The 27,031-nt window shown below is 48.1% G+C and overlaps 1 protein-coding gene across 1 annotated transcript in view; it reads right to left on the bottom strand.

Annotated features, from left to right (window-relative positions):
• Nucleotides 1-1,080: 1,080 nt before the first annotated feature.
• The window catches only part of ANGPTL6 (angiopoietin like 6), a 45,635-nt gene continuing 19,684 nt past the window's right edge, over nucleotides 1,081-27,031 (bottom strand). Inside the window, exons 2-6 of the mRNA XM_066615151.1 lie at nucleotides 11,343-11,970; nucleotides 9,624-9,810; nucleotides 6,591-6,781; nucleotides 3,734-4,004; nucleotides 1,081-2,457 (exon numbers count right to left, since the gene is read on the bottom strand). Coding sequence (XP_066471248.1) covers nucleotides 2,264-2,457; nucleotides 3,734-4,004; nucleotides 6,591-6,781; nucleotides 9,624-9,810; nucleotides 11,343-11,906 — 1,407 coding nt within the window. The 5' untranslated portion in view covers nucleotides 11,907-11,970 and the 3' untranslated portion in view covers nucleotides 1,081-2,263. The remainder of the gene's footprint in view (nucleotides 2,458-3,733; nucleotides 4,005-6,590; nucleotides 6,782-9,623; nucleotides 9,811-11,342; nucleotides 11,971-27,031) is intronic.

The raw sequence follows: 27,031 nt of genomic DNA, 5'->3' as shown, positions 1-27,031 counted from the left end.
CTTGCTTACCTGTGTAGTGTGCATTTTCCTTGCATCCCCTGTTGGGGTGGTCAAGCAGAGGTTCCACTTTTAGTGCTGGTCTGGGGTCCTCCTGGGATAGAATACCTGCAATGAGAATTCTGAGAAGCCAACATCATAACTTATCATACATGTTGTGAGGAAGGTTGTTTGTGCAAAGTGCTCCCTTTGTACACGAAGGGCCACTTCAGAATAGTTGTCATCACCAAAGTTCCCCTTGAGAAACCAGAGAGGTACAGCCCCATGCTGCATGGCTTATCATCTGAGCTGCAGTCTCCCTGGGAAGGGCTTATATACAGGGGTTGGCACACTGTGGTTGCTGCCTAGTCAGTACCCTATGCTCCATTGTGGGAAAGTGGGCAGGGTAGAGGGATAGTGGGAGCTATTATTTTCTAGTGTTTTTCCCTGCTCCATTGTTCCATATGGGTTTGTTCCTACCTATGCCAGTCCTGTCTTTTGTGTAGCATTTTTCTGGCTTTGGGGGTGCAGAATGTTTGTTGTCTGAAGGGGGTTAGGATATGGCATACATTGCAGCCTCCTCATCCCAATGATGTCCTTCCCATGTTACACCTCAATCTCCTCCCAACTTACACTGGCATAGCATTTTTCCAGTGTTGCACCAATGTCTGTGGGTGATTCATCAATGCATGGACTTTTGCGCCATGGGCACCATTGTTGTGCAGGTGTATCTCGAGGATAAGATTGGTCTGCTGATGACTATGCTACACCAGATCCCCAGGAGCCAGCATAGGGAAGGAACTGTGCCCTCCGCGCCTGTTCGTGTTTGCCTGCTTCCTTATTCAGTGAGGAATATGCTGTGAAAACACATGGACAGAACATGAAGCTGGAGTGGGGCAAGGATCTGCAAATGCTGAAAAGTATCCAGATGCCTGGGTTTCTGTGCCTAGTCAAGGATCTCAACAATTAGGAACCATTCTGCTGGAATTAAGAAAGTAAATAAACTGAGCAAATGTGGATCAATTATAGATTTGCACACTTTATTTTGAAGGCAGAATGTTTTCTTGTCAAAGAATTAAATAATGTTTATTGAAAAAGCAAAGAAACAAAGTACGTGGGGGCTATACAGAATAAATATATTCATTTATGGAGTTGCATAATTTATTTAGGATTTGATTTTCTTTAGAACATAATTTTTATTGGAAGGGGGAGCCAGGGTACAGAATATGAACAGCATCAACCATAGAAAGCTCTAGTCAAGGTTATCACCATAAACACCCTTTCAAAAGTCAACCCTGAACATGTGGCTGGTACAGTATATCTGCAAATGAGCCAGCTGCTGACACCAGTAGACACACCCAGTTGCCTCTGTTGAGTTGGCTTAATGGGAGCATGCAAAACCCCACCCTGAAAGAAAGGCTTCTGCCTGTGAAAAGAATGACACGGAGTCATCTCCTTGAGTGTGTCCAAATTAGGACAGGTTGTCAGGGACTGCATGTTTGTAGCATGTACAGAGCCCCAAATATTGCAATGATACCATTTCAGCAGGTAGAATGATTTCCAGTATCTTCTGCTGCTCTAAGGTCTCAGAACTGGTGTGAAGCTGGACAATTGCTCAAGAAGGGAATTCCCCTCCCTACCAGGTTTGCCACAGCAGCTCTGATCATCACTGGTATCTTTAAAAGTAGAAAGCCTTGCTGCAGTGCTGTTTTCTGCCACAGCATGTCGCAGTCCAGTCAGGAGTAACCACTTCCACTATGTGCCTGTCTGTGTGTGTTGGTCGGGGAGAGCACAGATATACCTTAAACCAGGAGCTAATGTGATTTTTTTTTTTTGTCCCACATTGTGAACCAAACCTTCCCCCCTTTTGCACCACAAATGACACATATACCTGTGTCCATACTAAATGTTGATTTCCACTAACCCCTTCCCCATGTTTCAGGTAGACTGGCCACCTCATTTTAAAAAAACTTTTATTGTTTAAGGCACTACTTGTACTTTTATGTGTAAAAGGTCATTGGGTACCTTAAAAAACAACCACCAATCAATGGTTTTAAGTCAGAAAAGTCCTCTGGTTGACTGCACAAGTTCCGACCCATCCTTGCAATACAGAGTCAGTTTCTACCACCGACTGGCAGAATCAGCTTCCTTTGAGGTCAATCTTGGTGAGAACTTTGTGTTTAATGGCAACACGATAAGTGCGCTTTCAGAACTTAGTGATGCCTGTTTTTAAGTACGTGGATGCTCTCCCTTGATGTGTGCCTGTTCATGCTTCCAGGAAAGGAAATTAGGTGCCTGGTTTGGGCCGAATCATCATTGCCACTTTGCGAAGTGAATAAGCACCACCACGATACTCTGCCCAATAGACTCCATCCTGATAGCGGCTACGGTAGTGTCCACCCTTGTACCAGACACCGTTGAGGTTGGAGTGGGCGCACATGTTGTACCACCAGCCACCCTTCTGGTAGTGGGCACAGTTTCCTGTGGAAAGAGAAAAAGGGAGGGAACCAGAGAACTGATTACTAAAAGACGCTTCAAGATTCAGCTTGATATTGCAAGGAAATTTAAAGGCTACCACCATGGTGGTATTCACGTTTTGGTTTTCTCATGCTGTATATCATTTTTGAGTGAGACTCCCAGAGCATTTCTGCATAACAATCTTAACAATCACAGACCTGGAAGGGACCCACAAGGCAATCCAGTCCAAACCCTGCAGGAAACCCTCCTAGATTAGCACATCTCCTGCAGGTGCCTATTGAAGGGGAAGATCTCCAGTGAGGGAGAATTTTCTTTTGCCAAACCAGCTATACTATGAAGAATTTCTTCCTGACAGTAAACAAACTACTTTGATCTAACAAACTACCACACTGTCTCTCTACATGGAACCTGAGGACAATCAGAGGCAACAACTGGGAGCAAAGGAGTGGGGCAGAAAGGGGTAAGGACCAACCAGGGCTACAAAAGGAGTCAGAAGGCTGCCGATGAGGGGACCAGTAAGAAGGTGGCAGCATTGCCCATCAGGTCAGCCCTATACACCTCACCTAATGGAAAACTCCCCACAAGGCAGTGGAGAATGAAGGATGGTGCAAACCCCCCCCCCCACCACTATAGGACTCTGATGCCTTAAACAACAACTTGAAACCCAGTAGAATTTCACGGCCACCCACATGGGCTGGGGGACTCCTGCATGGCAGTGCTTCCCTCCCATGGCAAGGAGTTAAGAGACATAAACAAACCAAGAGGATGTTTATTTATTATTAGTTCTGTTTATATCCAATGTGCTGAGAGTGGCAGGCAATATTTTTTTCTATATGTTAGTAGTCCTATCCCCAAGGGGTTCGTACTCCTGAAGAAAAAAAATGGTTTTGGGGAGTTAAAAGAGGCCAAACGAACTAAAAATAATATTATAAACATGCAAAAAAAAAACTTGGTTAGGAGTGCCCTCCTCACTCAGCAGTAGCACTCCCAGAGGCAACCACTGGAAAAGGCTAACCAATGTCCCAAATACCATTTTTAGTGGGCAGAGTGTTGGGCTCAGAGCAGGGAGACTTTGGGTTCAGATGCCTGTGGAATTGCAGAGCTTACTCAATATACTTGAGCCACGAAACTATCTCAGTTTCTGATGTTCTGTTATGAGCATAAAGAAAGGAAGAACACAGCACACCCACCTGAGCCATTTGAAGGAAAAAGCAGGGCAATTTATATATTTATATGAAAACAAATCATTCCTTCTGCCCATTCCTTGGTGCCCTCTTACCTGAGTAAGCATCATGGTCACGGTCAAAAGTGCTGAACTGTCGGCCATTGTGCCAGGAGAGGGAGTCGCCAGCACTGCCTTGGTAGCGCCCCAGCCGCAGCCGATAGAAATCGCTCTCAGCCTCCAGGGTAAAGGTGTCGTATTCAGCCTGTGCTTGTCGTCCATTCCAGTCTTCCAGCAACACCCGCAGCACGTAGGAGCCCTGTGAAGTAAGCCAGTGGATGGGCTCCAGGCCCAGCCAGTGCTCTCCTTCCAGGTTCCCAAAGCCATGCTGGGGAGACAGCAAGCAAAATGTTAGCAAGTTGACATTGGCTCCAAGGCATCCATGGATGGGTTTCAGGGAGTCTGTGAACTGGATGTGAAATTGTTTTGCGGGTCTTTTGTGCATTTTTTGGGAGAAGGGCTCCAGATTCTCAAAGGGGTCTAAAAAAGGTTAGGAACTGCTGCTCTAAGGGAACAGCAGGAACTAACCCTGGGGGAGAAGAGCAGGAAATTGGTCCTCCCCTTTCCCTGATTGGTTAGGGGCCTGCAGGGCAGCTAAATCTCTTAGGGGGTACGGTGCCCTGCCAGGGCCACTGCGAAGTGAGGTTGGCCAGGACAGCGCTTCAGTGAACAAGTGCTCCGTGATGACACCAGTGCTCAGGAACCAGAAGCACCAGTCGCTCAGCCACTGTAGGCAACATTGTCAGGAAGGAGGGCACAGGGGAAAGCGGAGGGAATATAAAGGGAAGAGCAGCATGGGAGCTGGGAGAGGGGAGGACAAGCGAGAAAGTGAGGGGGTGAAAGGGAGACAGCTAGGAACCAGATTGGGAGGAGGATGAGAAAGAAAGCCAAGAGAAACAAAGGCAAAAGAGCCAGGACTGAGACACACAGAGATGTGAGGAAAAGCTGAGACAAGCAAGAGAGAGGGAGAAAGCCAAGAGCAAGAAGCAGAATGTGATGTGAGAAGAAACCAAGGGAAGCAGGAGCAATGCAAGGAGAAGGCAGCAAAAGGAAGCAAGAGAAAGGGAGCCAGAGGCACAGAGAGAGATGGGAGTGGAAGTAACAGGAGAAGAGAGAAGGAGACCCAAGTAGGGGGCACAAGAAGAAGCCAGGGCTGGGGTTGCCCCCCAAACCCAAAAAGGGACAAAAGAAGGGGCAAAGACAGGAGTGGCACAGGGAAGGGCAAGACAGCAAGCAGAGGCATGGGAAGAACAGGGCTTGTGGGAGGCAGCCATGGGAATAGAGCTTAGGGCCATGAACAAAGGTGGAGGAGGATCTCCCTGTAGAAAGACCATTAAGTACAAGATACCAGGGCTGGATTAACACAGTAGCAAAAGTAGCAAATGCTACAGGCCGAACATTTTTGAGGCATCACTAGCAGAGGGCTTTGCCATTAAAGGGAAGCTTCTGCACCCACAAAATGTCCAAATTCTGCACAAGTTAATGATGAGATGCACCTTCTTTAGTCAGTTTTCCGTGCTTTACCCTTAGTGTGTGTGTGGGGACGGACGGACGACAAATCCACTGAAATCCTCTTCATGCCTGCCCAGAATAAGCATTTGGTGGTGTTTTGCATGTCTCTCCAGCCTTGCTTCCTTCTACATCCGTTAACCTTAGTCTAAACCAGGGGTCTCCAAACCCTGGCCTAGGGGCCAGTTGCGGCCCACAGTGAACCTCTATTTAACCCGCGGCCAGCCTCTTGTCCCCTGAAAGCCTTTTGACCCACTTGACTCTGGCCCACTTGACTGAACATGACCAGAGCTGTGCTCTGATTGCATCTGGAGGGTGTTCTGAGGGCCGGAGAGGCTGAGTGAATGAGCCCACTCACTCATTTATTAATTCATCTAAGTTCCACCTCTAACTTATTAGCCAGTTGTTTGAAGATAGAGGATTGTAGTTCTTGAGCAAAGGAAGTGTATTTTTTAAATTTAGGGCGCCTTTATATGCTACCGGTCCTGCACTAGCTTAATCCGGTCCTGCAAGATACCCATATGTTGTGGGGCTACTGTAGGGAGATATATGGAGTCCTTTTGCAATGGAAACTCTGAAAAGTATATACACAATATGCAATCTTGACACCACTTCTTTTCCTTGCCATTACTCAACTCAAACCTTGAGAACAACCTGCCAGTCTGTGGGCACAAGCCTAAGCAGGTCTACTCAGAAGTAAGTCCTACTGTATTCAATGGGACTTACTCCCAGGAAAGTGAGGTTAGGATTGCAGCCTGTGACACTTGACTGCATGGCTCTGTTTCACCAGCTCTTCATTCCAACTTGGAACTCTATTCTTCTAGTTCCCACTTAAAAAAAAAACCCTTTTGTGTAGGAACTGTTCACTCTACAATATCATGATGTCATAGGAAGTCCATTTAGCTCAGTGTTGTCTTTGCTGGCTGGCAAAAGCACAACAGGAGTTTAGGTATGGGGATCTTTTCCAACTCTATCTGGAGATGCCAGGGATTGAACCGTGGGGGGTGGTCTTGTGGTACGCTACCACTGAGCTATAATCTCATCCTCTGATCTATACCTCAGTTTGGATTTGCCTGTATTCTATTAAACAGACAACAGAATAATGTCGGCAAGTGGGAAGTGGGTGGCTGCTTTTATTTCAAAGCAGGTCTCACATGTTTACCAAACTCTTGCTTTGGCACACCTAGACAGAGTGTTTCTGGTTAATCACCTATGGAAGAAATTTATCAGCCTGCTTCCTAGCACCTCCATTTGTGATTCTTCACCTCTCAACTCCCAGCCCAACCACACATGAATTGGCATTCCTTAGCTCTGCCCACCCCACCCCACCCCATCTCCCATGTTTGGGCTCCTTTCATCTCATAGCTCTTCCCATCATGGGGCATTTAGAGTCACATTTCCACACCTTGTAGTGCTGCCAGGTGACAAAGAAGTTGACCGACCCATCCTGTCGCCGCTGGATGATAGTCCAGCCACCTCCATCATAATCCTGGTCACACCAGGCCTGAATGATGCCCCGGGCACCAGCTGGTTGCAGCATGGTGATGCCACTGGCCTGGTCATCCTGTTGAGCTGCTTGACAGTCACGCCAGGGCCCTGTGCCAGGAAGAAAAACCTGAGTCATTATGGATTGAATGATGCATCAAAGGCCAAGTGTTGGCCTCCAAGCCTAAGTCACCATGGACCAGATTGGAAAATACTACCTGACCAACTGCCCATGAATGTGAAAAGAAGGTGCATGCCTGTCTCTCCCCAACTAGGTATGCCATTCCATTCCTGCTCATGTGGGAAGAAGACCACCGTCACAAGCACTGAGCAGCTGAAGCCGTGTGCCAGCAGCCTACAAAGGAGCTCTGGGGCTGATAAGTCAGCAAAGGGGGGCAGGTAGTGGGCAGGGGTCGGTAAAACACAGTATGGTATGGGGGAGGAACAGGGGGAAAATGGGGAGGGGTGTGTGTCAAGGCTGGGGCAGTGAGGGTGTGAGTGTTGAGACCGGGAAGGGGGAGGTATCGGCAGTAGCAGTACCACCTGCCCCTCTTCCCAGTCTTGACCCACCTTCACAGGTCCAGACTTGAATCAACAAAATTGTTGCCATGCATCTGATCAGATCCAGCAGGGCAGCAAGGGTTTACTCTCAGGCGAGGGAACAAATGTTCCCTTACCTGGAGATGATCTCTGGGACTCCCACCCCCCCCATCACATGCTCCAGTGGAGTGGCTCCACTGGGGGGGGGGAGGTGTTAGATAGGATTGGGCTGAAAGTAGATAAAAAATATTTTTATTGGCCTAATTGAAGTTGATCAAGGATGATGGAAACTTCTGAGTTTCATAGGATTCTTCCTGAATCACACTGACAACACTCTTCCAAATACTAGTGGTAAAATGAAAGCTCCCCTCATAAGAACAGCAAGAGGTGCTTATCCTTTTAAAAAACTATCTCAGCTCAGCATCACCTGCTGTGGCATTTTGTCTGATGGCAGGGATGCCTCTGAACACAGTCAATGGCTACCTCCGTGACTCTGTGCAGGAGTTCAGAGAAAGGGGACTTGTGACCCTTTCACATCAAGTCTTCTCTACATTTGGGAAGAGCTGCACTCTTGCTTTCTGTTCCTTGTCAGCCACAAAAGCATGTCGATAAATCACTGACCTTTCCCCAGCAACTGCTTTGATGTCCAGTCAAATCTCAGCAAGAGGTGGAATGGACTGGATGCTCTAGTATGGGAGGAAACAGTTGTTTGTGTGGGCAGCACTCATTTTATTTGACTCTGAACTACAGATGTCCCAGGGAAGGCGCAGGAGGCCCCCACAGCAAATGCAGGTGGGGAAGGGAGACATAATCACTATGCCACCATATTGTAGGGGCATTTTCTCTCATATTTGACAGAGGAAAACAAGTAATTGGTTTTGTCAAGATGCTGGGAAACCATTCTTTCTTAAGATGCCCAGTTAACGTTTCATCTGTGAGAGCTAATGATAGGAGATTTTCTGCTGATAGTTGGAAATCTCTCTCCAAAATGTAATACCCAGTAGTGTTTGGGAAGCTCTCCTGTTGGGGGGAGAGGTCAAGGAACAGTTTGAAGCAGTTGCTGTTTCAATTTTGGAGAGAAAGGAAGAGGCCAAAAGGCTGTGAACAAGTGTTCCACCAGTGTAAACTGCAGTTGCAAAAAGCACTCTGACAGTACAGGGAGTTGTGTGCTGCTCGAGCGCCAGCAGGGAGGCTTGAGCCACCTCACATGCGCCAGTGGAGAGAAGAAGGTCTGCTGATGGTCTAGGACGGTGGGGGAAGCGGAATGGGGCTGGGGGAGGGAGGAGGGAAGGTGCAAAGGGGATGGGGTGTGGGTGAAACAGGGAGGTAATGGGGCCAGGTGGACTGATCAGGTCTGTAAAGTGGGTAGGTTCAGCATCAGCAGCGGCAACCAAATCCTGAGCCCCTTTCTGAGCTTGATCCATCTCCGTGGGCCAATACGGACTAGTGTCAGTGATATTGCTGGTGCAGGTCCAAGTTGACCCACCAGGCCAGCAGGGGCTTCCCCTGTGGAGGCCTCCCAAGGCCAAAACTCTCCCATGGGATTCAGCAGGTGCTGTGTTGGCACCACTGTATCACTGCGTGGGAGGTTAGGTTGGATTGGGCTGTAAGCCCTATTTAAGTACAGGTTAGGCTCCAGGGGTCTGCACTCAGGTTGAAACATTCACTTCTTCCTGGCCCAGCACTATAGAGCCTGCAAGAAAGCACCACTGAAGGATGTACTGTGTCTGAGCAAAAGCGCCAGTGCAGCCGTCCACTACTCAGACATCTGTAATTCAGGCAGCCAAACAGTACTTCTTGACAGCTACTTTTCTATGTGCAGTGTGGTACAATGTGGTACTTATGAGGTTTAGCACCTCATGTGTCCTGTGTATGAGCTAAGCCCCAGCCACACAGATCCAATCATGGCAGTAGAGATTAGAAGAAAAGAGGACTGGACAAATTTCTGGAGGAAAATCCATTACGGGTTACAAGACATGATGTGTATGTGCAACCACCTGATTGTAGAAATGGGCTATGTCAGATGCAAGGGAGGGCACCAGGATGAGGTCTCTTGTTATCAGGTGAGCTCCATGGAGCATTTGGTGGGCTGCTGTGAGATACAGGAAGCTGGACTAGATGGGCCTATGGCCTGATCCAGTGGGGCTGTTCTTATGGTTATGATGTGCTGCACAACAAACAACACATCAGGTGCAGAATCACAGGCATGGGGGGGGACGAGAAGAGGCACCTTCCCTTGGTGTGCTCCCTGGAGCATGTGGTGGGCCACTGTGAGACACAGGAAGCTGGACTAGGTGGGCCTATGGCTGTTCTTATGTTCTTATGTCAGAGCCTGGTGTATGCACATGCCCAAGCCCTGTCCAACCTCCACTTGTCCGCAGATGGGTTTCCTGGCAGCCATGCCCTCGCTCACCTGTGGATCTGGTGGGCACAGCAGCAGGAGGCTGGATAGTGCCTTCTGGTAGAACTGAAGACTGGTGTGGCCAGGACTGGTCAGGCCCAGTCTGGTCTTGCTGGATGTTGTTGATGACATCCAGATGGGTCCTGCTGTCATTGGTGATGCTCACAGGGATGGGAGGTATGACTGGCACCAAGGGTGGCTGAAGGAGAAAGGAGAATTAGCCTATTCCACAATGACAAATGGTGGTCATATTTCTGCTCCAAAGAGATACGGCCCAAAGGGTCCAAAGGGAATACAGGAATATGAGATTTGGACCATGTCATTTTGGTCCCATCTTGCTTTTGCATTCCATTAAAAATGTTATCCTCAAAAAAGGATGAGTTTTGACTAAGGTGGGCCCAGCACACCCACATGGTTTAATCCAACTGGGAGAAGCAACCTGAATTTTCAGAGTTGTCAGAAGACGGTGAAGGGGGCTGAATGAGATGCCTACTGCATGATTGGGGCCTATCATCCGTCTATCTTGGGGCCTATCATCCTATTCCCATTTTTCCAGCCCAACCTGCCCCCTTCATCAGGCTTACACAAGCAAAACAGCTGGGGTGGGTCTGAGGAAACCCATTGGTGGCTAGGCAGCCTACAGGGAGGTAAACAGAAATTATTTTTACTTACCTCTTGCAGGCTGTATGATCGCTGCCATCCTCCACTGCATGCAGCGCATGGTTCAGTGCAGCTCCATGGCAGGAGATGGGGGGATAGGATTGGGTCATAAAAGAGACTCCAAGCATATACAGAATACCTTTTCTTTATCATTAAGGGTTAGTTTTCACCAAACTGTATCTGGGCTGCACCACTGTAGGCCATACAAACAGGTTTATGTGATTTAATATCCTGCCATAAAAAAAATGCCCTGCATATAGTAAACATCAGCATACCAGTGAGGGGGCTAGACTAGAATGCTTTCCCCTGACATCTAGGTTTCTATATTCAGGGAAATGTCTGAATGAAGAAATGTTTCACCATGTAGTCCCAACCTGTAGTTTGCAGTGGGGCTGGGGATGTGTTCTTTTTATAACTAGAAAATATGTAGAAGTGACATTTCTGGCATGCTGCTAGTGTGCTTCTTGCAAGGTTCTTTTAAAAATGGAAGACAAATTGTGTCCAACATACTTTAGGGTGTTTTTGCAACATTTAATCATTGCCTTTAGTCATTCCAGTTACCTTAACATTATTAACCTCTGTACACTGCTTTTAAAATTTCGATAATGGATGGCTCCTTGTGTTCAAGTTCAAAAACCCTTCCTCCACCGTCTCCCCTACTTGCCACACAGGACGGCTGTGAGCAGTTACTTCCTCAGAGCAGAGTTATTGGATAACATTACTAAATGGAGGCCTGCTATCTTTTCTAGCTCTGAGCAAGCTTTTCAAAATTCTAGTGGAGTTAGTATGCTGGAACCTAAAAATGAACGTGAACTGAGCATGCTAAAAGCTTAAAAAAAGAAAGAAGAAGAAGCTAGAAGCTAAAAAAAAGAATAAGAAGAATGCAGCCAAATACATCTGGAATGCAAGGGATGGGACTTCCTGCAGAGAGGCGAAGGCTTCCAGGAAGGCTTCTTTGGTCTTAAATATCCACTACTGACAACTGCTTTTGCCACATTGCCTGCCCATGCCACTTTTCATGCTGCTGTCCCCCCATCCAGCCCCAGTCTCCTGGTTCCCCTTGACTGGTACCTGTGGGTGCACCCTGCCGCCTGTCCCTTGCTGGCACTCCCTCTCCAAACGGCTGATAAGGGCACTCTGGTTGTTGACCAGGGCAGCCAGGGCCTGGTATTTGCCCTCCAGTTGGCGGTAGTTAGCGGCCACACGGAAGGCCTCCGCAGAGACATTGGCCACCCGCCCTTCAAGCTGGGAGGTCTGTAGAGGGCGCTCTCGTCGCTGGAGGATCTCATGAAGCAGCTGAGTGTAGAGTTGAGTGACGCGGGCATTAACATTGCGACTCTCCTTGCGTAGTGCCTTCACCTCACTCACCACTGCCCCATCCACCTCCACCAGTCGTCGTAACTCGTCCATCTGAGCCTGCTGCCGGCCCAGCTGACTGCGGAGCTCCTCTACCTCACTGCGATTGAGGCCTGGAGGCTCTGGGGGAGGGCGCATGCTGCTCCAGCAAACTGCCCCTGTGAACTTCTGCTGTGGCAAGATGAAGGTGTAGGTGCACCTTGGTCCAGTCATTGGCTCAGGCCCTGACACAACTAGCCTGACAAGGATCAGCAGTGGCGTCATGTACTGAGGCCCCATGCCCTTGAGAATGGTGTAACAGGATGGAACAGCAGCCAGGAGTCTCTCTCTCAGTCTGTAGGACCTACAGAGTACAGTATCAATAGATTCATTTGCATGATGGCCTCAGCACCAAAGAATTCACAGAATATGTCACTGTAGGATAAATAAGGTAAATGCTCAACAGAATTCTGCCGACCCGTGTGAATAAACCCAGCTATGTGGCACAACAAATGTACATCACATCTAAATTCAAGGCCAGGTAGCGTGTACACATGTACCAGAATGAGAAAGAAATGAAGTGGTAAAGTTTTGAGATGGCAGAATGGACTGTACCACTTCAGACTGCTAATGAGTCACACTTGAAACACTTCCTTATGTTTAAAATACCCTGCCCTGCCACATGGCTAGAGTAGAACCCTAATAATGGTGTTACCTAATTACCTGTCTTGGACCCCCTTCTTTCCTCTCAAAGTAACTTGTAACAGCCACCAACACAGGACAGAGGGAGGGGGTGCAGAATAAAGACAGGCCAAGTATGAACTTAGGGGAGATGCTCCAGACTAACTGCCTTGCAAATTCTATAATTAACAGACCCCCTTCCTTTTCGCTGATGAGGTAACCAAAGTGCTTAATGTCACAAAATTCCCCTGCTGACAGCTAACAAAACCTCACACACCAGACGATATGTAACCTCATAGCTGAAAATAGCCATAGCAAAACATGTTTGCACAGAAAGACTGAAACCAGGATACTTCCTTGTTGGAAGGTGGGGGGCAAAAGCCATGAGGAGGGCAGTGAAGAAGGGTGGGGGAGTGAGGACATGAGGAGGTCAGTGGAACGGAAAGTTAATACCCTTTTTGGGGGACTTTGTTTTGAATGACAACTGAAATGTGTAAAAGGAGGGTCCCACCCTTTTGACATTGCCTTCGAATCTGAGTGTGCAAACTCTCAAAGGTCACAGACATGTCTGTTGAACAATAAAAAACCTTCGTTGTCCTCCACCTTCAGTGTCTTGCTCATTGGCCTCAGCGGCACTGGACAGAATCCACCCTGTCTACCAAACTGGCGCTGCCCTTCTGGGCAGGGATACGACAATGGGTTAATTTTTAACTTGCTGGAAATGATAGGGGCATTAAAAACTGCAACCTCCACCTGCAGGCTGAAGTGGTATCATACACACTACCAACTCAGGGCCCAATCCTAAATGGTGCATGGCGGCTTACTGCTAGCGCGAACTGTTGCAAACATACCATAAGGCATGTTTGCAAGGCTTGGGGCAGGCTTTTAGAATTTTAAGCATGCCTCTCTCTCTCTCTCTCTCTCTCTCTGTGAAGGTGTAGACCTTTTTTAAACAGCTTGTTCAGCAAATTTTGGTGTAATTTTTTAGCAAGGGACCTCCAAGCTTTATATTGCTTAGGCCTTATTGAGTCTTAAGTCCAGCACTGGTAGCCAAGCCACAGTAGAGGACAATCACAGGCACAATCCAGGGATGTTTTCTTGTGCATGCCACACTGAAATGAATGAGATCTGACCATTTCCCTTTTCTAAACTCAAGTAAGTGAATATTACAATGGGCTCAGTGACACGGTGGGCCCTAAATCACTGGCTTTTTCCCCCCTCAAGGGTAGGATGGGAAAACTAGATCTGCTCTCGTCCCTCTCTGGCTAGGACAAGCAGGATCCAGACTGCAAGGGGCCTGGGGCCAAGCACTGCACTAACACCCCCCCCCAAGTAGACACAAGTCCCTTGTGGTGGCCCAGGAGTGTCGCAAAAGTGCTGTAAAGCAATTTTGCACCATTTGTTGGGGACATTCGCGTGCCGGTCTCGCCGTGCCAATGCGGGCCCCAGGGAAAGGGTGAGTTGTGTTGGCAGAGCTCAGCTGATGGGGAGGCTGGGGGAGGGCGGGGAGGAGGCAGGAGGGAGGCGTTCTGGGGCGGGAGAGGGTGGGCATTCCCAGGGGCAGCTGGGGAATGGGTGGCGGGGCCAGGATTTGGCAGTTATGCCAGATCCTGATCCTGTTTCCGGGTGGCCCAGTGCAGTCCCGGGCTGCTTGGATCTGCACCACCTCATCAGGTGGTGCAGATCCAAGTAGATCCATTGGGGCCCACTGGCCTGCCTGCTTCCAGTGCAAGTTAGGATTATGCCCTTAGATAGCATTGTGGATTACTGCTGCCACCCAGACTCTCAGCCAAGTTGGGCACTGGGCAGGACCTCAGGGCTAAATTGTGGACATTCTGTTGGTTCTAGTCCCCAGCCAGTGACCAACCCCTGCTGTCCTGCCTGAAGGCAAAACAGCAAATTGAAAGGTAAAGAAGTAAAAGATAACAATTTGGGCAGGGCATTTATCTTGGAATCTCCAGTTGTGAACAGATGAGGAAGGAAAATATCCAGGCTTCTTCTTAATCCACTCTTCCCAACTTGCTCAGTTACTAGCAAGAAAGTAGAGCTGGAGTTTCACTATTTGAGGGCTGGGGTGTTGCTCTAGATCGGTGGTCTCCAAACTTTCTGACCAGAGGGCCGCATGAAATATCTGGTGCAGTGCTGAGGGCCGAAAAAGCTTAAATATAAAATTTAAGTAAATAAATTAGAGATGGAACTTAGATGAATGAATAAATGAATGAGTGGGCTCATTCAATCAGCCTCTTCGGCCCTCAGAACACTCTCCAGATGCAATCAGAGCACAGCTCTGGTCATGTTCAGTCGAGTGGGTCAGAGGCTTTCAGGGGACAAGAGGCTGGCTGCGGGCCGGATAGAGGCTCGCTGCAGGCTGCATCTGGCCCACGGGCCGGGGTTTGGAGACCCCTGCTGTAGATCGGGGTGCCCAAATCCCAGCCCGGGGGCCACTTGTGGCCTTCGAGAACTCCCAATCTGGCCCACTGGGAGCCCCCAGTCTCCAATGAGCTCTGGCCCTCTGGAGACTTGGTGGAGCCCATGCTGGCCTGACGCAACTGCTCTCAACATGAGGACCAACTGTTCGACCTCTCATGTGAGCTGTAGGACGAGGGCTCCCTCCACTGCTTGTTGTTTCATGTCTGTGATTCAGCACTGGCAGCAAAGGAAAGGCCGACCTTGCTTTGTGCAAGGTCTTTTATAGGCCATGAGGTATTGCAAGATCTTCATTCATTCATATAAGTTCCATCTCTAATGTATTCATTTATGTAAATTTATTCAAATTTGGAATATAAATTAATTCTTTTTTTCCTTGGCCCCCAACACAGTATCAGAGTGATGATGTGGCCCTCCTGCCAAAAAGTTTGGACACTCCTGCTCTAGATTTATAGGACAGGCTCTGAAGGCCTTGTGCTTAAGTGCCAAAGAATTACCAGCAGCTCTTGCCAGCTTGTGCAGGGAATTAGATCCAATTTGGCTCAAGGAAAAACCATTAAAGTCTCCAGGACTTAGCGCATTAAATCTTCCCAGCTTCTGGGCTGCTGTCTTGTGGTTCCCATTAAAGGAGTTGGAATTCTAGAGCAGGGACACGCAGACGCTTTGTCTGGAGACAGATGATCATTTTTTAAGAATGCTGAAAGTGGTTTGGAAGCAACTTCACTTCCCATACTGTATATATCATATACACTATTTTTTTGCCACACTGCAACCTCTGGTCAAACAGGTTTGGTAAATTGCTGAAGCAATACATAAATGTGCAAAATCTGTTTACCAGAGAAGGAAGTGGGATGAGTGTATAAAATACCACAAGCAAAAATTTCTCTTTTGAACCACCTAGAATTCAGTGAGAAACCTGACATTTATCTCTAGACTTCAAGGAGCTGGAGGGATGAAGAACCTTAGATCGAGGCAACTCAGTTTGTCCTTGCCTTTGGGACCAATCTGACTTTCTTCAGCTCCACAGAGATTTATCCTCATGATTCTGAGAGAGATCTTTGTCATCCTTCCATAGCCTACATTTGTACAATTCTCCATCTCCGAGCAAATATCATCTGGGATGCTGTTCTTGCCCCATGGCCTTCTAGTACCCACTTCCTTGGTGCTCTGCAGGCATAATTCTATGGAACACTCAGCAGCTAATCTCCATATATTCAGTTTCAGCAACCTTTATTGGCATAGAAATCCCCATATATCATGTGATGTGCTGGACTCATGCCCACTTTAAAGATCCAGGGTGAAATTATAGATGATGATCCTCATCACTGACATTTGCTCAGTTCTGACACATTCTGGGAGAGATCAGGGAGTAGCCTGAACCTTTGGAGAATCACTCCAGAAATGCATTAGGATGGTGTGTGTCTGTGTATGTACTGTATAACCCAAACAGCTACTAAGAATGAAGATAGATGTAACATGTGAACAGTGACCACCATGGATGCTTCATATGTCATGTGATCCTGGCTTTGTAGATTCCTTTACATGCAGGTGTTTCGTCCAACTGCTTTGCCACTCCCCTCCTGCTTCAGGTGGGCTATCATCCTATTTAAAAACATATTCTAAAGAGACATATCTACATTTAAATATATTCGTCTCACTATATTAAACAATTTACAGAAACAACTGCAAAACTGCATTTGGAAGGGCAGGGCCTAGGAGAGGGGGTAAAGGGGGTAATTTGTACCTGGGCCCAGGGTCAGAAAGGGGGCCCAGGAACCAAAGGAGGGGGCCCAGATAGTTCTTGGGATATTATGTTTTCCGATCTCACCCAAACTCACTGCCTGCACATGATGCTGGGCGCACAACCACAGGCATGAGGTGACAACTGCTGCTTCATACACACCAGGCCCAGAAATGCATCCATTACCCTCCCTAACAGAATCAAATCTGGAAGGAAACTGGCCTGCTACAGTAGCTTTTTGGCTTGTGGAACCCATAACCATGAAGGAGTGTATAGGACAGCGATTTTCAGCCTTTTCCATCTCATGGCACACTGTCAAGGCCCTAAAATTGCCAAGGCACAACATCAGGTTTTTTATAATTGCCAAGGCACACCATGCTGCCAATGGGGGGCTCACATCCCCATTGGCCTTACTAATACTTTCCCCCAAATTCCTGTGGCACACCTGTGAACCACTCGCGGCACACCAATATGCCATGGCACAGTGGTTGACAATGGCTGGTACAGGGTTTCAGGGACACTGTTGTGGGGCTATGGCTGCTGCAGAAGTTCATTTTGGTGCACACAGCACACTCTCCATTCTAGTGCAAGCCTAAGGCTCAAAACCTAACCCATTTTCCAGCACTGGCATAGCTGTGCCAATGGGACGTGTGCTGCATCCTGCAGTTGGGGGACACTCATGGAGGCCACCTCAAAGCAAGGGAATGTTTGTTCCCTTACCTAGGAGCTGCATTGCCCTTATGTTGGTGCTGGAACATGGGTTAGGATTGTGCCCTAACTATGATGATGCTAATTTCCTGCAATGGATTCTCTATATTTCAAAGATTTTAGAGAGATTGAGGAGTGTGTTTGGGTTTCCATATTACTTTATCTAGCTGCCAATGAAGCATGGTCGGGTAGACCTGGGCTCTGCATCAAGGAGCCTGGTAGACCTGGGCTCCAAAGACTGTTCTGGCTGTCAGCACCCTCCCCCTAGCTTATCTGGCCCCCTGTTCTGCCTGTCCTCATTGCCCCCCTCCTCCTTTGGAAAGGGTGCCAAAAGAAACTTTGTACCCCCTCATAAAATTCTTCTCAGAGGCCCTGCAGAAGGGACAGTGGTGTAGCTAATGAAAGTGTAGCCAGGTGTCAAGGGCAAAATGATGTCCTGGAAGTGACCTCACAACCAGTGGCGTAGTGAAGACATCTGCTACCTGGGGTCAAAGGAGATTTTGTAGCCCCCCACTCCACAATGAAATCAAATTTAATTTATTCAGTAAATAAATTACGGCTTGGGACCAGCGTATTTGAGAGACCACCTTCTTCAGTATAATCCGGTCCGTTCTCTAAGGTCATCAGAAGGGGCCCTGTTGGTTGTGCCGTCATTGAGAGTGGTGAAGGGAATGGCGGCCAGAAACAGGGCCTTTTCGGTGGTGGCACCTGCACTATGGAATTCCCTCCCCTTTGAATTGAGAGCAACTTCCTCATTATTAACGTTCTGGCGGGGCCTGAAGACTTTTTTTATTCAGGAAAGCCTTCGAGGCACTATAAGGGCTGTTTTTATAAATTTATAAATTATGTCTTTTACTACGTGCTTTCAATCTGCTGCTATGTATTTTATCTTGTTTTAATTGTTTTTAAGTGTTTTGTATTTTTAATGTTTATCTGTTGCCTTGCATTTTCACTTGATTGTTAGCTGCCTTGGGTGCCCTTTAGGGAGAAAGGCAGAATACAAATCTAACAAACAAACAAAAAAACAAACAAACAAACAAACAAACAAACAAATATGGTGTACTTGATGCTGCTGCAATAATTTATCTCATATTGTCTGAAAAGCTAAGGTTGTATTTCTTATTTTGGTTGAAGGCAAGCTTGAGAAACATTAATTATCCCACAGTAGGTTATCAACAGAAGGTAACTCTCAGAATGACAAATGGTTACGTCTCTGGAGCACATGCATGTAAATGCAAACACATGAACACTGTGGCAGTATGCAGTGCACTGCCTTACTGTGATCCAGATTATCAACTTTTGATAACCTGGATCATTGTAAGGCAGTGCACTGCATACTGCCACAATTTGTTGGCATCCTTCAGTCTCGGAAGACTATGGTATCGCGCTCTGAATGGTGGTTCTGGAACAGAGTGTCCTCTCCAGTGCGCAAAGCCTGGGTAAAGTAGATATGGGGGATAGATTGTTACCCATGCAGCAAATCCCCCCTCTCCACGTCGCTGAAATGGTCCAATGGAAAGGCAGAAGCCAATACTGTTGGTTCCAGCAGCGTTGCAGGAGTTGCCAGAATGTTACTGTGTTCAGCCATGAACTGCCTCAGGGACTCTGGCTCCGGATTTTGCCTCGAGGTTGACTCCTGAAGCCTTTTCCATAACTGGATGTAGCCACAAGGCAGTGGAGGTTTGGGATCAGAGTTTTCCTTCTCTCAGATGAGCTGCCTTCCCAGGCTGACGAGTCCCACCTACCCAGTGGCTGTTTAGTCGCCTCTTACGACAAGTACAGCCAAACTGAGGGCCTATTCTTATCCCCAGCCCCCAGGGGACAGTGTTCCATGTGTTTACACATACAGTGTGGCATGAATACTGCCACAGTGTTCATGTGTTTGCATGTACATGCATGTGCTCCAGAGACATAATGTAACCATTTGTCATTCTGAGAGTTAATGTCTGAAAAGTCTGGGAAACTGTAAGCTATGCGGTAGCCTGACAGCACAGTTATAACGGAAGCCTTGCACAGCTGAAAAAGGTTGCTGTGCGCCACAAGAGAACTGTGGCAGCAGGTGCAGGACTCCATGGCTAGTGGCCAATGAGCTCCGGTTTGGCTGAACTGAATCAATGGCAGTGGTGGTGGTGTTTTTGAGCTCCTTTGCCAGCCTCTGTCAGCTTCTCCTGCTCGGCGATGACAATTATGTTGTCATTGCCGGGCGCTCAGGATAGCGACAGCCACGCAGCCACTGTATGGCTGCATACAGAGAACAAAAAAGTAGAGGGTACATTGCTGGGGAGGGTGCTAACTGCTGAAGAATGACAATCACACTAACATTTTAACAAGACAAGCCCAACAGGCAAAACTAGGGACAAAATAGGGATAGTGATTTACTAGGGATAGGTATCAGTAACATGAGCCGTCCCTGGTAAATTGGGGCAGTTGGAAAGTATGCACATGCCACTAAAAGGTATTTCTGAGCTCCTCTTCTGCTGCTGCTCTGTCACCAACATATATGAAGGTTGTTTATGTATAAAAGTCTTCAGAAGAGAAATCCAACATACAATGTAGCCAGTGCAATATTTTTGTTAGGAGTCAACTGAAAACAAAAGGCTGGTTTGGACATGGCTTGTCTTGTCTGTTGGCCCCATGTTTTAAAATGTGTGCATGCTCATGGCGCACATACCCTCACCCTTCCCCTCATGCCCTGTTTCCTTAATTGTGGGGAAAGGGGTGGCAGAGGTTTGTTTAAACCAGGGGTTTCCAAACCCTGGCCCAGGGGGCCAGATGCGGCCCGCAGCAAGCCTCTTTCTGGCCCGCGGCCAACCTCTTGTCCCCTGAAAGCCTCTGGCCCACTCAACTGAACATGACCAGAACTGTGCTCTGATTGTGTCTGGAGGGTGTTCTGAGGGCCAGAGAGGTTGAATGAAGGAGCCCATTCACTCATCTAAGTTTCATCTCTATTTATTTATTTAAATTTTATATTTAAATTTTTTTCCCGGCCCTCCACACCATGCCAGGTATTTGATGCAGCCCTCTGGCCATAAAGTTTGGAGATCCCTGGTTTAAACTCTTAACCCTACAAATGGACTATCCCCCAAGCAATTAAGTGCACAATCCTAGGAATGCCCTGGGCTGGCGCAAGACCCTTGCACTGGCCCAAGAGGGCACAAACATGCCATAAAGTACATTTGCGCCTCCTCAGGAGTCAGCTGGGCTGGCGTAGGGACACGCTCCAGCCCATGAAGGCTGAATCCATGCCAACTTCACAGGGGATCCTTGTGTCGGCTGAGCTCAGCCAACACAAGGCTCTGGGGAGGGCAGAGGCAGGGTGGAGGTGGGGAGAAGACAGGACCAAGGTGTTCTGGAGCAGGGGGAGGGTGGTCCCAGGGGTGGGTGGGCAGAGAGCAGGAGGCGCGGCTGAGACCCGGCAGATATGCCGGATCCTAGACCCTGTTCCCGAGCAACGTGGAGCAGCTACAAGCCACTCTGCTCTCCTTATGCCACCTCAGACTTATGCAAGTCCAAGGAGACCCATTGGGGCTGTGGTGGCTTACCCAGGGGTAAGGGGAAGAATTTCTCCTTACCTCCGGCTGAGCCACTTTGGGCCCCTATCTTGTGCTGGATAGAGCGCAGGCCTTCTGGCCTGCCTGTTCCAGCACAAGGTAGGATTGCACTGTAAGACAAGTAACCCAGACTCACTGGAGCATAAGGGGCTAGACCAGGGGTGTCAAACATAAGGCCCATGGAAAGCAATTTACCTGGTCCCCATTTTATTTGAACTCTCCCAGCATGATAATTGGGCTCTTGAAATTATGAAGTAATTCCTCTATAATTTCTCAGAGAAAATTATGAAATAATATCTTGAAATTGTGAACAAGATTAGCACGTTTTCTCTTCTGTCATTTGTCAGTTTCTGTCAGATAGAAACTCTCACATCGTTTCTATGTGGGGACAAAGTGGTTATTTCTGGCCATCATCTGCTTAATGATGTCACTTCTGGCCCTCAGTAGGCTCCACGAATAGCAGTGCTATTCAGCCCACTATATAAGTTTGACACCCCTGGGCTAAACCATGTGCACACCAGATGTCTTTTAATATGGGGCCCAGTCAAACAATAGGAGTATCATCCAAACCGGTTCAATCAAAATGAGTCTCATGAACAAAAACGTTCCAACTTCCAGACGTTTCTCATTGCCTGCCTTTGTCATGGGAAGCCGGTTGTACAAGCAAGGGTAAACTCCAGGGATGGGGACATGACTCACAGATTTGACTCGAGCCACCAAAACACACGCTTTCCAAGACTTGTGGGGACTCGAGTTACACATGTCAATGACTCGGGCACTGACTTGGAGTTTTTACCCTAAAAGAGTTAGGACTTGTAGATGCATGAGTCACAAAGATTCATCATTTGGGGCCCAAGACTCATGCGTATGTGTGCTTGTTTACTATTTTTTCGTGGCTTCTGTGTTGCCCCGAAAGATCTTATGGGCAATCCAGAAGCTGGCATCCAAACTGGAGCAAGCAACAGACTTGGTAGGAGGAGGGTAGGTTGGCTCCAGGAGGTGGAGGCTGGGATAGAGAGGAGGAGGGAGGCTGCATGAAGCTGGGGGGGGGGGGGGAGGAACCAGCAGAAGGCAAAAGCAGCCAGGACACGGGGGCGGGGGGAGCAGGCTCTCTTGTCCATCTCAGAAGTTGCAGATGATTGATTGGCCAAATGCCTGGCCTGATTTTTGTCTCTGGACAAGGGAGAGGAGAAGGAGGAGCCCAATGGAGGGGGGGGGAGGTTTCCAGCTATAGGAAAATGCTTGGATAGCCCAGAAACAGGGTGACCAGACATCCAGATATTCCCGGTCATGTCCAGGATTTCAGCTTTTTGACCGGAAGTCCAGGAAAATGTCCATCTCTGCCCTCCATTCTGGGACAACTACAGGCTCAGGCAGACGTGCAGGATTGCAGCCTTGTTATTGCTGCTGCTGCGAGTTCCAGCATGACATGGACAGTGGGGCACTGGGACACTGTTCCTCTGGATACTGGGGTGCTTCAGCATGGCTGCGCCCCCCTGGTGTGGTGCACATCACCACCTCCTGTCTACCTGCACAACCTTTGCCTCGCCCCCACGCAGAGGATAGCGCCGTGCAGGGGTGGCAAAGGTGCGCTGGAAAGTGTAATGCCTTAATGGTCTGCGCTCTCCAAGCAACTGCCCCACATGGTCCCTGTTGCCTATCTGCAGAGCAGAGCAAAGTGGGAAGGAGGGTGCCCTCCAAACAGGTGCCCCAAGCTGCCTTGACAAATGCCCCGGCAGGGGCTCCCAGCCTTGCTTGCAAGCTGTGCTCCCTCCCGTGTCTCAGTGGAGTTTGGACCCCCTGACCCCTCAATGCAATGGTCTCCCTTTACACACATGTAAGTTACAGTAAGTAGGGAAATAGAGATTTTTGTCTGGCTGAAACCCTGGATGCACTTTCCTGGGACTAAGCCCCATTGACTGTAAAGGGACTTACTTCTGAGTAAACATGCCTAGGCTTGCGCGGAAAGGCATGGTGCGAAAGGTGGGTTTTAAGAAGGGGTGTTATGGAGTTTCCTGCAGGTGTCCCAAGAGGGGCAGAGGCTGTGGAGGGCAAGGTGACCAGACATCCTCTTAAATGCCCTCCTTTTCCCTGTGAGCCCCTGTAGGTAGCACATAGCCTTCTTATAATTGATACATTATAAGTAATATATGTAATTCAGTTTTGAATTAAATAATAAGTAATATACAGGTGCAGCCTATTTATCAATGGATTTTTTATCTTCGGATTTGTCTCATCGAGAATGGGGTGGGGGTACCGAAAGTCACACACATACCTTTGCCTCCTTTGCCCTGCACTGGCATCTCACTCCTATTCCAGGCAGCCCAAAACACTGCAAAAAGGCTTTGCCTCGCTCAGGCAGGGAAATAGCCCTGGAGCCCTGGAAGAGGAAGAGCCCTTACAAGGAACAGTAACAATCCTGGAGCCCCTGAGCCAGCAAAGAGGCTGAAGAGGGGAAGGGGGGGCCTCTGTAGCCAGAACACGTGCAGCAAGGTGGAGCTCGCTCTCACTCACACACACAGGGGCAGGTGTGGTAGCAACAGAGGGGATTCCTTTAAAAAACCCAGGGAGTGTTTGCCAAATTCCTCCCCCCCAGGTGCAGGCAATCACTGACACAAGCAAGCCTTCCCAGTAAGCAAAGCATGTGATTTAGCCTACAATCCTCTCCACACTTTCCTGGGAATAAGCTCCATTGACTAGAATGGGGCTTACTTCTGAGTAGAAATGCCTAGGGTTGGACTCTTAAAAGCTCAGCCCCCTTGGACTCTTAAAAGCTCAGCTGTCCTCAGCATGGGGACAGCTGGCAATGGGAGGGCTGAGTACAGAGGGGAGGGGATTGATAACAGCTGCCTTAGTTTCCTTCCATCAGGAATTGTCAGGCTGCAGTGTATTTGCGTAACTCTATGGAATTTAGCACAATGCGTTTTTTGTTAATCACGCAGAGTCATGGAACGGAACTAACACAGATAAATAGGCTCCACCTGTAGTGTTTAAATTAACCACATGAAATCAGTACAGCTGTGCACCACTTAATGACATTCCACTTAACAACGGATCACATATACAACAGTGGTCAAAACACAACAAAGAGGTTCTAAATGGAGCAGTCAGGTCCACCATAGTCTGCAATAGAGTGTGTGCTGACACAACAAAAGAATCTCTTAATGCAAAGAAGAGGCAATCTATCTCCATTAGCCTGTGTAGCCAGCTAGTATTTGTCAGGAAGTGCCTGTTTACACAACAAAGGCACTAGATTGGGCTGAATGTTCACATAACACTGTAATCGCATTACAGTGGAGATTGGAGAACATATCCCCATCGTTAAGTGGCACATACCTCTATACAAATGTTTTTGTTTTTATTTTATGTCCTACATTTTTCTTGGATGTCCTACATTTTAGGATGCCTTGTCCTCTTTTGCAGTTATGACATCTGCTCACTTTGCTGAGGGAGGGAGCTAAGGAGGCAGGCAAAGTAGGGGGGAGGTGTTTCCTTGAGGTAAAAGAAGGAAGCCCCATTGACCACAATAGGACTTCTGAGTAGAGCTGCAAAGGATTGGGTTGTAAGCCTCCGTCCTGCTGCTACTTCTGTTCCTTCACGCTACACATCCCCTCCTGCCTTGCAAGCTTGGATGCCTCCCTGTTGGTCTCCATGGTGTGCTGCTCAGTGCTCCTTCTGAGGACAGAATCAGGAGTATGAGTGAATGGGGGGGTCGTCTTTGGGGTTTGTATGGAATTGACTGCCTTCTGCACTGCTGAACTCACTCTAATGACAGCAGAGCTTTCGTTTACATCAAAGAAATGAAAAGGGTGGTTGAAGGATTCACCATGTCACTGACAATAGATGGTATGGGAACATCAGGGCAGTGTTCAACGAGAACTTTGACATAAACACACCTCACCAGCAGCTCCATTTTTTCTGCAGAGTCATTTTTTCTGACTCGAGGCTTGACTTGTGTTTTGGAAAGACTCATACTCAAGTCAAAATGACTCTAAAACGCCTCTGGACAAGTTGTGATGGCTGCCTGTTAGGACTCCTTTGCTACTCAAGTCAAGGGGGACAGAGACTTGGGGCTTGACTCCAGATTAGACACTGTGGGCACAAACCTAACCAACTTTCCAGCACTGGCCTAGCCACAATGCAGCCCCAAGGTAAGGTAACAAACATGCCCTTACCTTGAGGATGTCCCTTTGACTGCCTCCGCACTGCAGGATGCAATGCACACCACATTGGTACAGCTATGTCAGTGCTGGAAAGTTGGTTAGGACTGCGCCCTGTGACTCTGGCATATCCCTGTACACTACTAAACACACTAAGGGTCAAACCAGGCACTATTCAAAATGCAATGGCACTAGGGCCTCTGACTTATTTTTCTTTTCTTTTTATAACAGAAGTCATGGGTGGGGGCAATCAAGAGCAGGGCTGCAGCACACAGCAAGGGGATACTTAACCCCTCACCTCTGCACCATAATCCCAAAGAAAACAAAGCCCTGCCTGCTGCCATTAGCTCTAGGAGGGAGGCTCCTATTTTACAATCTCCAGACATGGGCTTGGGAGGAATTGAGAAGAGCAAATGGTGTGCTCTGGGACAGATGGCTTCTGGTTCTTGTGTAAACAGAGCATCCATTCCCAGGCCCCCGAGGCAAGGCCATATGGGGCGTTTTGTTGATGCTACTGCAACCCCCCTCCCAGCCCCCGACTCTGTTCTCACGCTGGATCTCAAGGAACAGGACAGGGATGAAAATAGTTAAATGCCAAGTTAACAACTGATCTCTGTTAAGGGAAGAAATTACTTCACCCTCTGGAAGTAGCTTTCCTCAGTCATCTTGGTTAAGGAATGAAGGAGTTAGCTATCTTACTTGTAACCATGCTTCTGGGTCAAACTCCCCCAGCCCTCCACAACACTTTCTGAACAAGTTTCAGCAGTACTTACTTCTGATTCCAGGACTGGGTTGTAAGCTATTGAGCTCATGTCCCAAGTTAATGTGTTTAGAAGCTCAGACTTAGTCAGTGGCATCACTTGGGTTCACGTCACCCGGTGCGGGATGCCAGCGCATCACCCCCCATGCAGTGGGCAGGGCAACACCCCAGATGGTGGGCATGGTGATGTACCATCACTCCACCCCCACTGGTTTTTTGGCTGTACCTTTTGATAGAACAAAGATAGAACACAGTCTGCATGAAATGACGCAATGATTGATATATAACATGATGGTATTCCTCCAAACTGTGATTTTAGTGATTTTGGTCACTAGTGGTTTCACACCTCCCACCAGGGTGTCAACTTACTAACACCTTATTGCAGCAGTTCTCAAATTCTTAGCACTGGGACCCACTTCTTAGAATGACAATCTGTCCAAGACCCACCAGAAGTGATGTCATGGTGGAAGTGACATCATCAGGCAAATTAAAATAAATAAGTATAAATAATTAAAGTAAAACAAATAATTAAATGAGCAGAAGCCAGCCCTGTTCCACCAAGTGAATTTCCTCTGTAGCCTGCCTGCAATAAGACCCCCCCCCTCCAAAATCAGTAAGGTTTTCAGTCCCACCCAGTGCCCAGTTCAATTTAAGAACTTCTGTTTAAACCAGATCACTGTCAGGATCCACCTGGCTTTACAAGTCTCAAAAAGGTTCACCTTATCAGCTGAAGCCTCTGTTTTGACCCTTTTTAGTGGGGGGGAGGCTGCCTTCTGGAGCACTTGTTTAGCTCCAGGTGCATAGGATCAGGACCATTCTGGTAGCCTTGCACTCTCCTTCACCTGATCTTTCACACCAGCCAAGGCACGTTTGCTTACTCACGAGTAAACTCGACTGTGACGCTTAGTTTTGCTTTCCATAGGGCTCAATACATTCATCTGCTTGGAGGGAGGGACTTCCTTCTCAGGTGTTTTTGGGGGCTGCATTCATTGGATCAGGACCATTCTGGTGTCATTGGATTCCTCTCGACCTGCCCTTTCTGATGGACTAAGGCAATTTCACATACTCGCGAGTAAATGTGCGATACGGCTCACTTTCACTTTCCATAGGGATCCATGCATTTTTTATTCTCCAGTTTTTTGGCCATAACATTTGATAGAAAGGAGATATTTCGATCCAGTTTTTTGCATTGCATTCCACTTGAAATTCCTCATCCAACAGTATATAACATGATGGGGTTACTCCTAACCACTGCAATTTAGCACGTCACCCCCCCCAGTGTGTGTTGCCAGGTGCGGACTGCATCCCCCGCACCCCCTAGCTACGCCACTGGACTTAGTTGAGATTAATTACATGGAGACTCTCTCTCTCTCTCTCTCTCTCTCTCTCTCTCTCTC

The sequence above is a fragment of the Tiliqua scincoides genome, chromosome 2 (assembly GCF_035046505.1).
Source record: "Tiliqua scincoides isolate rTilSci1 chromosome 2, rTilSci1.hap2, whole genome shotgun sequence".
In the NCBI taxonomy this organism is placed as follows: Eukaryota; Metazoa; Chordata; class Lepidosauria; order Squamata; family Scincidae; genus Tiliqua; species Tiliqua scincoides.
This window is presented reverse-complemented; position numbering and strand designations above follow the sequence as displayed.